Source organism: Carettochelys insculpta, chromosome 10 (assembly GCF_033958435.1).
Source record: "Carettochelys insculpta isolate YL-2023 chromosome 10, ASM3395843v1, whole genome shotgun sequence".
Taxonomy (NCBI): domain Eukaryota; kingdom Metazoa; phylum Chordata; order Testudines; family Carettochelyidae; genus Carettochelys; species Carettochelys insculpta.
In genome coordinates this window covers 38,715,324-38,729,021 of record NC_134146.1, presented here as the reverse complement: position 1 = coordinate 38,729,021, position 13,698 = coordinate 38,715,324, and the positions used below count along the sequence as shown (strand labels likewise).

The 13,698-nt window shown below is 40.4% G+C and overlaps 1 protein-coding gene across 1 annotated transcript in view; it reads right to left on the bottom strand.

Moving 5' to 3' along the window:
* Positions 1-7,844: 7,844 nt before the first annotated feature.
* FNDC3B (fibronectin type III domain containing 3B) overlaps positions 7,845-13,698 on the bottom strand; it is a 402,180-nt gene continuing 396,326 nt past the window's right edge. The window contains exon 26 of the mRNA XM_075004071.1: positions 7,845-11,742. Within this exon, the coding sequence (XP_074860172.1) occupies positions 11,431-11,742 (312 nt within the window). The 3' untranslated portion in view covers positions 7,845-11,430. The remainder of the gene's footprint in view (positions 11,743-13,698) is intronic.

Below are 13,698 nucleotides of genomic sequence, written 5' to 3'. Positions count from 1 at the left end.
CAACCACCACTGCCACAGCATTAAAAAAAAATCAGCAATGGGAAAAGACAAAGGAGAGGACAAGATGTCACTCCTCATTCTTTTCCTCACATGTATATTGATTTTCACATTGTTACAATGCCGTACATGAAAATGAAAGTGTTACACAGACTCGCAGGAGTGCAAAGCAATTAATCGTTCATGCTGCTCTTTGCCATACAGTTTCATTCGCACAAGACGTCTAGTCCTCTGAACTATCCATCAAACAGGAGAAGGGGACTAGCATATGATACGTTACTTTAGCATTTGCTGCAGCTAGTTCACAATACCAAAATCCCTACATCACACAATCTAACCAACATTAACACCTTGACCCTAACAGGGAGAGTTACAAAAGGGAGCAAAAGGCAAGCTGAAAAATCCAATTCTCCGTGAAGATTAATTAACTCTGTGTTCGAGTCAGTCACTGGTTCAAACCCAGTTCGAACTGTTGCCATTTAGTGACTGTAGGGCCACCTATGTGAAATTAGCTGTGTTATCACAGGCCTCACCCGATGGTGCTATTACATGTGGTCTAAGGGTATGCCTATACTAAACATGGAGGTTGACCGCAGATATGTGATTTTAGCAACACCAACTGCGTGGCTAAAAATCAATATATTTACACCCAGCTAACCTGTCTGTCTTAACAGGGTAAGGTCAATGGAAGTGTCCTCCCTTTGACCTTCCTTGCTCCTCACATTTCACATGGAGCATGGGGTTGACTTTGACCCCTGAGGACTTATGTGAATGAAATCAAACCATGGAAGATTGACCTTGGGTAGGTCGATCTTCCGTGGTAGTATAGATTAAGCCTATGTTTACTTAGGCTCAGTCTACCCTTAAAACATTAAAGCACCATTGCCCAGTCCTTTAAAGAGAAGGTATGGCCATGCCACAAATGTGAGGTGAGAGCTCTCCCAGTCCTCTATGTAAACCACCTAAATGAGGGAGTAGTTAACAAAGCTGAGCCTGTTCACACTGGTGCTTTACAGCTTTATAACATGCTGCATTAGCAGGTGTTTTTTCACAGAGATAAAGTTGCAGTGCAGTGTGGAGGCAGTGCAGACGTAGCTTGAATGTGGTAAGAAATTTCAGGCTTGGGCAGACATGCTGTGCAGTGTTAGCTTTGTTTACACAAAAGTTCAGGGTGGAGGGAGCTGTGTGAGAAGAAAGGGGGTTTTGGGCTCAGATTGGAGCCAGTTTCAGAAGCAGGGTAGCTTTCTGTGAACTGAGCAAAAGTGTTGGACTGAGATTCTTGAAGGAATGGACTTCCCAGTGCACAGTTTGAGCACCTCTGCTCCAGGACTATTGTATCCTATAAATAGAACAAATTCCATATACTGAGATGCCTCTCTGAACCATAAAAACCAACAGCCTGCAAGGCCTTATGCACTTGGTGCTACATGGAAAGCAGCAACAGCTGGTTGTCCCAGGCACTGGTACAGCAGACAGCTATTCAGTCACTCAACCCATATCTGGCACCTTTACTAGCAAAATCAAGAGGAAGGCTGTACGTTTGAAATAAATGTACATCTGACGCCTAACTTCTCAGCCGAGAATGTGGGGGCCTGATCCTGATCACAGTTACACCAGGGTAAATCAGGCTAATCAGGGTAAATCAGGAATAACTTTGTTAAAGTTAACAGATATACATGAGTGTTTTCTATAATTTTTTCCATCCGTGGTTGGAATATATGTTACGTGCACCACAGCATGTGTAGATGTGCACCACCAATAGAAATGCATGCTGCCACCTGTGGGCACTCTGCTAATCACACACTTGATACTCTCTTGAGTGGCTGCCCAGGCACTCAGCTTACAGGGAACACTGATTTGCACTGGTGTAAATGAGACCAGAACCATGTCCAGTCCCTCCAGTCTGGAATTGGGACACAGTGGAGAAGTAGTAAAGACATTTGCACTGTCCCTGTCCATGATGTACTTATTCTGGAGGTCAAGTGTGATCATTCCACCTTTGCTTTCATAGAGCTAAATTCATTTACTTCCTACTTCAAGACTTGGGAACAAAGAGCTCAGAACGACATGGCAAACTACTAGTAACTAACCTCTATATATTGACTAGATAGTCACTGATGGCAGCACAAACAACACACTGAGCACAGGTCTTGAATGCCTCACATGAAGCCAAACCTATACTTACAGCCAGCCCTGGTGATCTCAGATATGGTTCAGTTCACAAATGCAGGTTTGATTCCTATCTCCCTCTCTGTGTCCTGTCCTCAGTGCACTGTGGTAACCGTTTAGCATGCACAGTACTCCAGAGAGCATCCATCTTTTCTAAACTGTAAACACACAACTTTGAATTCAACAGTGCTAGCTTTAATTTGGTGGTATGCTGCCAGCAGAGGGTATTATCTACCAGTAATATTGGAATATGCAATGCTGGTTAGTCATTTAATTTGAGAATTTAGTGATTGGCTCTCAAACAGTCTGTGGACTGAAAACAGAGGTAAATTTAACATGTAAATTATTCAGTCTGAATGATTTGCTCAGATCTATTCACGTACTAATACCCATGACACTTTTATGGGATATCTTTGTTGTTAGTCCAATTTTACCAGTAGAGAATAACAGCTCCCATATGAAAGAAAGCGAGGAAGAAATGCTAGTGACATTGCCAGGAAGCTGCATTCACAAAGCACGCTGAACAGACCGGCCTTGGTATTAACTTTATAGCAATGTTAATGTGCATGGTAAATAAAGGGACAGATCATCCCAAGTGCAAAGACATTAATGTTAATACTAAGTCTAATAATCAACATAAATACACAAAGACCACGTTCACCTAAATAACAGATCAGAAGCTATTGCAACCGCTTTACATTCAAAAGTAACCAGTGGAAATTCGGTTTTTTTTTAATATCTCACCCAGCCAAGAATCTGTAGATTGTCAGATAATGGGTGCCAACAGCAAGAGTTTAAGCAATCATTTCAATGTATAAATCTGAAGAGCTGGGCTTTCCAAGGTGGTCTCTGAAGAGATTTTACTCATCCCTGTGATTATTCAGGGAACACATCCAGGCCTCCCTTTCTCTATTTACATCTGGGTCATATCTACAGAGAGCACATGGCATGGTATCTGCACCAGCACTCTAAATGTAGGGGATGGTTAAAAGTATCTGGAATCCACACAGAATTTCAAAATAAGATTTGTTTGTAAATCATATCCCCCCCTTGCCCCCCAAAAAACCCACTTTTCCAGAGTCAGGTAGAGAGTGATGGCACTGTGCAGATTCATCGCATCCACAGAAGATAGATATCCATTTAAGTTCTGTGAAGAGATGCTTGATTTGGGGGCCTTTTTAAAAAATCTGAACTGGTTTTAGGAATATAAATTCCTACTGAATTAGTTAACCGGTTAAATGTTAGACTTAACCCATTAACCAATTAAACAGGGATGGGGCTGGCTGGGGAGGTTGCTCCAGTTCAGCTTGGCACCATGCTGGTGACCAGGGCTGCTCTGGCTGAGCTTGAGGGTCCCTGCCCATGGCACTGTTGTGTCCCTGCCTTCCCACCCTCTCTGACAGCCACCTTCCCTGGAACCACCATGGATGGGGGCTGCTCTGGTAAGGCTGGAGTGCCCAAGTCTGAGGCACTCCAAGGCTGGGCTGCTGTGGATGGGAGCTATTTTGGCCACAATGGAATGCCCCCCACGCATGGTGGTTCCATGGGGCTGGAGGGACACACTGCCTGCGGATGGCTTGGGCTGCTCTAGCCCCTACCAGTTAACCATAACTGGTAAGCCTCATCTGTTTAAGATGAGACTTACCAGTTAGCCAAGTAAGCGTTAGCATCCCTAGCTGGTTTACCTGTGGACCACAAGCCTATGTCCCAATATGAACACAGATATTTGGTCAACCAGTTTATGGGTCTGATCTTCAACTCAAGTTGAGTATTTGATGCCAAAAAAAAATCTGCCATATTACCCCTTTTTTCCAAAACAAAAAAGCAGTCCAGTAGCACTTTAAAGACTAACATAATAATTTATTAGGTGATGAGCTTTCGTGGGACAGAGACACTTCTTCAGACCATAGGCTTACCAGAACAGACTTTTTTCCAGTCTTGGTTCTCAGTGGCATGCAATTCCCTGCTGGAAAGAAACTTCCCTGCCCCCTTTGTAGCAGCATCAGCAAAAAATGAAACCTTGAGTCAGGTTTGTTAGTCAACTTACCTTCTCTCTTTGTAGACCGAGTCATGGGGGCAGAAGGAGGGATTTGTATGTATTCTAGGATTCGGCTCACACTTTGCAAATATCAGCTGCCTGACTGTACCTCAGCTCTCTGAATTGTTGTTATATGTGAGTATCCTCACTCCACCCAAGGACCAGGGTGCAGAATGGTTAGGGCTTCCATTTTCAGCTGTGATTTGTATAAAAATAAGTGCCTAAATCCATGCCTCTGAATGAGGTGTCTAGCTCTGGGCTCCTAAGTTTGAAAATTTTGGCCTATGTGACTTGACCATGGCTACAAAGGGAGCTAATGTCAGAGCTGGGAACACTCCACTAGACTTTCACTTTCCTCATCTTGTGACTAGACACCCTGGAGCACAATGGCTGAGGGACAGAGGCAGTGGCTGAGTGCAGTCAGACAGCTGGTAGAAAGTTTGTAGCAGGCTTAGTGTTCTACAGCAGTAGCTGCCCCTACAACTGTGAACTTTATTTTGCATCTTGTCAAAAATCAAGTGCTTTAAGACTATATATTAGACAAAAAAATAAAAAGTCCCAGGGAAAAGTCACCAGAGAGGCCCGGTAAAACAGCATTGGTTGAAACAGTCTATTAAAGATGGAACTGGATAGAAACACGTCTTTAACTTTGTCTAAGTTTCGAAAGCCTGACCTATGGCACGTTAGTGTGTTACCATCTGGATATTGTTTAAATTTTACAAGTGCAACTGTATTTATTTGTGGAGTATTTATGACTTCAGTGGTCAGTTCCATAAAATACCCACCCTTCCATTCTTTGTATGACGATGCATTAGAAATATGCTGTCAACTGCATTCTTATGATTGATCTGTTTGGAAACCGTCCCTTCTCCCCTCCATTCAGATGAGAATGACAGCACTTCCAAGGAAATAGTTTCTTGTGTTCATGCCAGATTCTGTAGCAAGAAGAGAGTGTAAAGTAATTGAACTCAGGCCTCTCCTGGTTGAAAAAAATCACGTGTTAAAGTACTGATCCAGAACTGATGGGTAATTTAGGTTCACTCCCCATGACCAGGTTTAATGAAGATTGCACAAAATCATGTATTTCACTTTGGGATGTACTAGGTTTCTGTATAGTCTATGGATTAGCTGACTTTCAATTTGGAAGAGAAACAAATAAGATCTGACTCAATGGGTCTCAAGGAAGAGAGTTTTGTGGTTTGCCTTTGATTAACTGCTCTGTGCCAGTCATCTCTGGTCCCTGGACTTGGCTTTAATGTCTCCCTGGTCTGTTGCTTGGATTCTCCATCCCTAGACAGTCTACATGTTGGGGCTGCCCCACAATTCCAGACCTGGTGTCCTGGGCAGTCCAGCCATGCACCGGGTGAACTGGCACAAAGCCAGGATGAATATTAATCAAAACCAAAATGTTTCAGTGAAGCATTGGGTAGCGATGGCTGAACAGGAGAGAAGATGTGAAGGAGGTCCTTCCAAAACCTAGATTTCAAGGGGGGGTAAAGACATAGTGTCCCTCCACTTGGAGGTGGAAAGCACTGAAAGAAGCTATGTAGGCCTTAATGGAGTTGAGAGTGAGGCCAGACTTTTTAGGGAGAGGAGAATGTGTAGAAATGGCCTAAGGGTCATGTCCAGCAAATCCAGGATTCCTGGGAAAGCCATTCAATTAGGGTCTGAACCAAAGCCAGCTAATATCAGGGGAGTCTTTCTATTCACATCAGCAGGTTTTGGATTGGGGGCCATAGCAGCCACAGGACTTGTGATGAAGAATGTAAGCCCACATGGAAGCAGATGGAAGTTTTGTAATGGATGGACCAGGAACCTGCCTCACACGGAGGCAACACAGAGCCCCCTAGGTAAGCAGACTGAGCTCTACTCGGCAAGCTACAGCAGTTAGTGATTTTTCTATCCTGTGATTTCAGTAGACAGGGTAATAACCCAGCAGGCTGCTCATTCAGGAAAGTACCTCTCTTCTGCTCATGGAGCTGCCCACAAGCAGTCTCAAACCTGGGACCTCTGGGGCTTAGGGCAGGCACCTCTACAGCGTGAGCTAAAGAGCAGCTGGCTCTCTAGTTAGGCTGTAGAGGACGCTTATTCTTTCTCTATGAAGTGATCTGGGACAGTCAACCGCACATAGGTGTTTGGGTTACACTGGGAAGAGCAGAATCTGGGCCAGGGCTGGCAACAGACTTTGGCTACGTCTACACGTGAAGCCTACATCGAAATAGGCTATTTCGATGAATAACGTCTACACGTCCTCCACGGCTGGCAACGTCGATGTTCAACTTCGATGTTGCGTGGCACCACATCGAAATAGGCGCTGCGAGGGAACGTCTACACGCCAAAGTAGCACACATTGAAATAAGGGTGCCAGGCACAGCTGCAGACAGCATCACAGGGCGGACTCAACAGCAAGCCGCTCCCTTAAAGGGCCCCTCCCAGACACAGTTGCACTAAACAACACAAAATACACAGAGCCGACAACTGGTTGCAGACCCTGTGCCTGCAGCATGGATCCCCAGCTGCCGCAGCAGCAGCCAGAAGCCCTGGGCTACGGGCTGCTGCCCACGGTGACCATAGAGCCCCGCAGGGGCTCGAGAGAGAGCGTCTCTCAACCCCTCAGCGGATGGTCGCCATGGCGGACCCCGCTATTTCGAAGTTGCGGGACGCGCAACGACTACATGGTCCCTACTTCGACGTTGAACGTCGAAGTAGGGCGCTATTCCTATCCCCTCATGGGGTTAGCGACTTCGACGTCTCGCCGCCTAACGTCGAAGTTAACTTCAAAATAGCGCCCGGCGCGTGTAGCCGTGACGGGCACTATTTCGAAGTTAGTGCCACTACTTCGAAGTAGCGTGCACGTGTAGACACGGCTTTTGTGAGGCAATGTGTGTGCGTGTGTGGGGATGGGCACTCAGCTCTAGGCCTCCTGGAAGTGGCAAAGCCTCAAGTGGGAGAGGCAGAGCTAGGGGCAGCCAGTTCTCAGTGCTGTTCCAACTGTGCTGTGCCTTAACAACCCAGCCCTCAGCACCACCTGCACCATGCCAGGTGGGGCTCAAGTGCCTATTTAAAGGGCCCAGGTAGCCAGTTGCTGCTGTTGCTGTGGTTGCATCAGCGGGGAGTCCAGCGTTCCTTTAAATCACCAGCTCTCAAGGCAACCACCTCCTTTGCCCCACACCCCGTCTGCAGCTCTGATCAGGGATAGAAAAGAGGATGGGAACTTTATTTATTTATTTATTTTTTTAAAACAAACACCTGGAGTTTGGCTAGTTTGCTCAACCCTAGTTTAGTGAGGCTTACTAAACCCAAGGCAGTATTTAGTGACCTTGTGGGACTACAACATCCATCAGAAAAGCTAAAGGAAAATTAATAAGCCTTGACAAGCACTTACAAAGCATTCTCTTTGTAGTTTGAAAAGATGATCCTGACATAATGACAAAGAGAGACAGCTAATCATGCCAAACAGGAAAATGAAACATGAACACTTTAAAACAATTATCTTTAAGATTCCAACTCTGCAACACACTAGGTTTGATTCATAGCTATTTCTCCAGTTTTAGGCTGCTGTAACTCCACTGGCAGGGTACGGACTAATACCTGTAAAGATGTAAAGAATGAATTACCCAGTTAGAAATAAGCATTGTTAATATCAGAAAGAATTAAAACATTTATTGGGCATAAATATATTACATATACACTACAGATACAGTTAAGTCTTACATACATAGCGTAGTATCTGCAAAATCTATACATTAAAATAGATATGGCAGTTTTAATACAATGCATATGAAATAGTCTAAAATTTACAATACAAGAAAACATACGATTATTTTTCTTTTAAAATTGAAAAGCTTGGAATGTATGTTCCCATAGTGAGGTAAAAACATTTTATTTTATTTTTCAATTTAAAGAATTGTGCAAGGATAATGTTCATACACATTCAGACTATGTCTAGATTAGAGCAATTTGTCAACAGAAGTTTTTGTCGGAAGATATCTTTTGACAAAACTTCTGTTGAAAGATAGCGGCCAAATTGCCAAGCGGCTCTCAAGAGCGATACGCTCTGTTGACAGAGCACGGCCAGGCTGCTCACCCACTTTCTTGACAAAACAGCCAGCCGGAAGCACAGCAGACATGGCTGCCCCGCGTCCCGGAAGCCCTGTCTGTCGACAGAGGGCCTCTACGGAACGTCCAGACTAGCTTTCTGTCAACAGAGGTGTTATGCCTCATGGGAAGCAGGCAAGTGTCGACGGAAGTGCTCTGTTCTGTCGATTTACTGTTGACAGAACGCCTTGGGGATCTGGACGCTCCCCAGGCTTGGTTGACAAAACGCCAGTTTTGTCGACAAAACCCACTAATGTAGACATAGCCTCAGTTAGGGCACTTTTGAATTGTGACATTGAATACTGAACTACTATAGCCAACAAAACAGGATTAGAAAACTACATTTCAAGTTCATACGGAAAAAGGCAGGTAATATAAAAATGTTTCTTTCCATTTTTAATATATTTTAAATACTTATTTTTCCTTTTTTACCTTAATTAACTTTTACAGTTTCCTGGAAAGCAGAGAGCTTTTGGGTTCACAAGATTGATACTTATTGGGCCAAGGAAAGGATATAAACTCAAAGGGAAATACAAAGCCTCAGTAAACTGTTTTAATCATTGATAGTAGAATTAGAAATGGGAATGCTTTAAAATCTGTAACACTTTATGGTTACATTACAAATGGATTATAAAGGTATTACTAGGATTATAATGAATTATAATGGCAGTCTATATGAAGTAAATATGGATGTCAAATTACCTTAATATGGGCCCAATCCAACTCATCTATATGACTTTTTTTCTTCAACTTCATTGGGAGTTGGACTGGGCTCTTTGATTAGTATGATTATAATGGACACCAAATGAATTAGAAATGCTTGAAGTGTTACAGATTTTTGTTCTCCCAACCTTTGCTCACTGCTTGTAAAACTGTTCTATATTTCCAAACTTGCAGAGGAGAACAAATGATGTAAAGCAAGTTTTATTTAGAGTATTTTTTTTTTTTAAAAAAACACCGGGCTTAGATTTTGTAGCAGCACTGTGAAAATAGTATTCCAAAAAATTCAAAAAGGGAATCTATTCAAATCTGTGGGTTTCCAATGTACAGATGACTTTTCATTGTTTTAAAAAATACATCCCCCTTCTCCCCACTGAAGACAGCTGTATGTTTTGCTCACAAAATAGATGCAAGATCACAAGGTTTCATATCACAAATAAATTTAAATAAAATGTAAATAAATTTGACAAGCCATGACTTTGGCAAAAACAAAACCTTATATTTAGCTCAATGCCATCAGTTTGCAAGGCTAAATTAAACTAATTATAGTCAATAACAAAACACAGAACATTTGTAATATTTGCTACATCTAGAGAGGCACACGGAATAATTCATTAATCTTAGCACTTTCTTTCAAGAGATGATTATGTTTTTTGGATACATGTAAACGTTTCAATCACTGATAACTTTTTGTTTTTTGGCATTTAATGCACTAGATGCTCCCATCTTTAAAAAACACATGAAAATGTAAGAAGGTTAATAATACTAGGAATGCTGCCAGGTAAAAAGTCGATCTAAAGTACAACAGTATAAAATGGACAAAATGTAACATGCTACAAGGGAAAACAATTAGTACATAAGTACACTTCTTTTTATTTTTTTACAATAAATAAAAGATTGCACTGTAATTGGCATTTAAAGTACTGGATGCAGTATATTGTATAAATAAACCTAAAACAAAAATAATGTTGGTTTCCCCATTACTTTGGTTAAGGGAGTATTATGCTAGTATAGGACACTGCATCTTAGACAACATAGAGAGAGAGCACAAAACAGCTATGACAAAAGCAAAACCAAGTCGCAAAAATATACAAAAACAAGAGGCAGGCATATACCTTGTGTATCTGTTGCACCCTTTTGGAATTGATTCGCACCTCCAGCTTCTTAGTGTCCCTGAGGTACTACATGGTGTTGACTTCAATATAAATAAGCCAATGATTTGAGAGTTGTTAATTTAATATTTTGATGAATTAACACGTGGATGTGTGGGCCACTGCAGTAAAAGTAAAATGATAACTACTCAGGCTTTTACAATGTATCAAATATTTTGACTGACTCTGTGACAAGAATAATACAGGCATCAATTTAAGGTACTTAAATCAACCAACCTCATTTTAGATACCCCCAAGAAAGGTCTATAAAATGGATCTTCCTCAAAAAGTGACTGATTGACTGTAACAATTGTTTACATTGAGTGTAAATCTTTCATAATCAGTAGAGGCAGTAAATTGTCATCGGATCTAATCTTATAAATCAAGCTGAACAAATAGAATATAATAAATCTATTGATTAAAAGTAGTTATATATACATAACAAACAAACAAGTTAAACCAGCTTTCCAACAGCTGAACATGGGAATAACTAACTATTGCACAATGCCCTCTTACTTAAAGTTACTGCTACGAATCAAAATGGTTAAAAATCTATAATGCTTCATAATTTATACGCAGTTTGATTATCTGATTTTTATACAGGCAGTTCATAGTGTTGTAACCATAGAAATAACAGATAATTAAAAAAGTAGTAGATGGCAGTACATGGTTTTGATGTAAATGCACTAACCAGTTAAAATAATTGAGTGTACATTTATCTTGAAAAAAAAAACAGGGACAAATGTATTGTAGTGAATAAATCTTAAGTAACATTAGTAATACTGTTCAGTGAAAGACTGGTACTGTTGACTAACACTGCATTCTAATTTTATTGCTATAAACACTTGTGATTAATGTTTACAGATACAGAAGAGACAAAATAAGTGACTGATTATTATAATTTACTAAGCTGTAATATATACGAAAGACTATAAGGACTTCAGTGGGGGAAAATATCAAAACCAAACTAAAAAATGTAAAGGCAATTTGGGTGCAATTCCAAAGCTATGAAAGACAAAAAAAAAAGATTTTGTATCTGGTTTGCTATTTCTCCAGTTTGACCTCTTCCTAATTTGAATTTCAAAAAGGTGCACCAAAACACTGATTTATCTTTTTCTCCTAGCTAGAACTGTAAAAATAAGAGAAGTATATAAAATGTATGGTAGAACAAAAAGTTTCAAGGAATATCTGAATAAATGTGTGGATTATAATGCGTAGCATTAGTTAAATTTATACCTCAAATTTTCATTGGATTCTCTACTTCATAAAGAAGTACTGTAATATAAAGGCAAATAAAATCGACAAGGTTGCAAAGCCAATAACAATGAGAGCTGCAAACTGTTCATCAGTAGACATCATGCTCTTTATCTTAGGATCATCTATGCTTCCCAGTTCCCCTGTATGCATGAACTCCCTTTGTTGGAGCATAAAGGCAACAGATGGGCTGAAAGATCCACTAAGTTCTTGTGAGGTATCCATGCATCGGCGACACACGCAGACACGGAACCGGTAGTCTGTGTTGGTCTGAAGGCCTGAGATTTGGAATGTTGTCTCATCTCCCTTGTACACCTGCAAAATAAAATTTTAAAATAATCACAATCAAATTTAAAAAAATAATGGACATCAATGTGCCAGAGACTATCCTTGTAAGAGATTTAGATGTAAATACTCCACACATTACTTCATAATTTAAATACTGATATAGGCATTTTATAAAAACAACTGCCTGATCCTACATTCCATATACAGGTTCAAGTTCCAATGACATTTAACTGAGTTTTAGGTCTGCAAGGATTTCGCATCAGACCTTTAAAACAAACCATTAAATCTTAGTCCTTTCAGGGAGCTTCCAAAAACTGACCTGAGGAAGGGATCTCAGAATGTCACAAACAGTCACAAAAGCCAGAATGTAGAGAAGAGAGTCAGTCAAATATGGAAATTCTCCATACTCAGTACTTGTGAGCAAACAGTCAACACACAGAGAAAGACAAAAACTGATGGAATTAACGTTTACAGCACATAGCCCATCGTAGAAGGTAAAATGTTTTAAATATTGTGGTGGTTCAGTAAATAATACAAACAAGATTAAAGTTATACTTTAACAACATTAACAATATAAATACAGATTTGAAGTTAAATTCTTCCATAGAACGCATTCAACTCATAGTTCTGAGGGCAACGTTTGGCCAACAAAACCTGCAAAATCACGTTAATGGAAAGTAGTTTTAGAATAATCCTAAATAACTTAGAAGTCTTGTTACAATGCAACTTTTAAATTGCTTTCTTCATATGTCCATTATGTGCTATGACCTATAATTTTACAGTAGTAACAGTAGACGCTAAATGGCCCTAACATTTTATATGTATGTAAAGGGATGAGATGTTTATTAGAAGAGCATACAAAAAGTGTTGGGAGTTTATGGGCTGTTCAGAGTTAAACATTACTATTTCACAGAGAGATTCATTCCCTATTTAACACAGTCACCAAATATGAGCATACGTTAGCGAAACATGTTGCTTTATTCATGTGAAACATTGTCAAGTGAGTGATATGGAGGTAGCAGAATCTCAATACACATTACTACACAATGTATAGCTGTGTATTACTTTTTTTAGCTGACAGGTGAAATCACTTTTCCAAGATTACCTACAGTATGAGTCATTGTCAGAAGTAAAATCTGATGAGCTTCAAAAAAAAGAAGCAAATGGCCAGAGATAAACTATTGCTTTAAATACATATGCCATCCTGAGAGTGAGAAAACAAAGCATACAAAACATGTGGACACTGTGATCCAGATATACACTGTATGTGGAGGTTCAGAAACATCCCCTTTCAAAAGCTTTGAAGCAAAATTAAGCAGTTAGCGGATAAGAGGGAAGGTACTTTCATGAATCAGTAACCGGTTAAAAGCAAGCAAACAAAGGGCAAGACTAAATGGTCAGTTTTCACGATAGAAAGAGGTAACTAACAGGGTCCTCCAAGGCTCCAGGGCCGAGGCTGTTCAATATATTCATAAATGTTCTGGAAAAAGGGATGAACAATGAGGTGGCAAAATTTGCAGATGATACAAAACTACTCAAGAAAGTTAAGTCCCAAGCAGACTGTGAAGAGTTTCAAAGTGATTGGCAACAAAATGGCAAATGAAATTCAATGTTGATAAATGTAAAGTTATGCACAATGGAAACATAATCCCAAATATATACACAAAATGATGGGGGCCTGAATTAGGTGCTACGATGGAAAAAAGAGCTCTTGGAGTCATCATGTATAATTCTTTGGAAACACTTGCTCAACAATCAGAAAAGCTAACAGAATGTTAGGAACCATTAGGAAAGGGATAGATAATGAGACAGAAAATGCTAGGTACGTTACATACGATAGAGCACTATGAAATCACGAATGGTGTGGAAAAAAGTATTCTTTAAATCTTCACATAATACAAGAAATAGGGATCAACAAGGCAATAAGTAGCAGGTTTAAAACAAATCTAAGGAAGTATTTCTTCACACAACACAAACTATGAA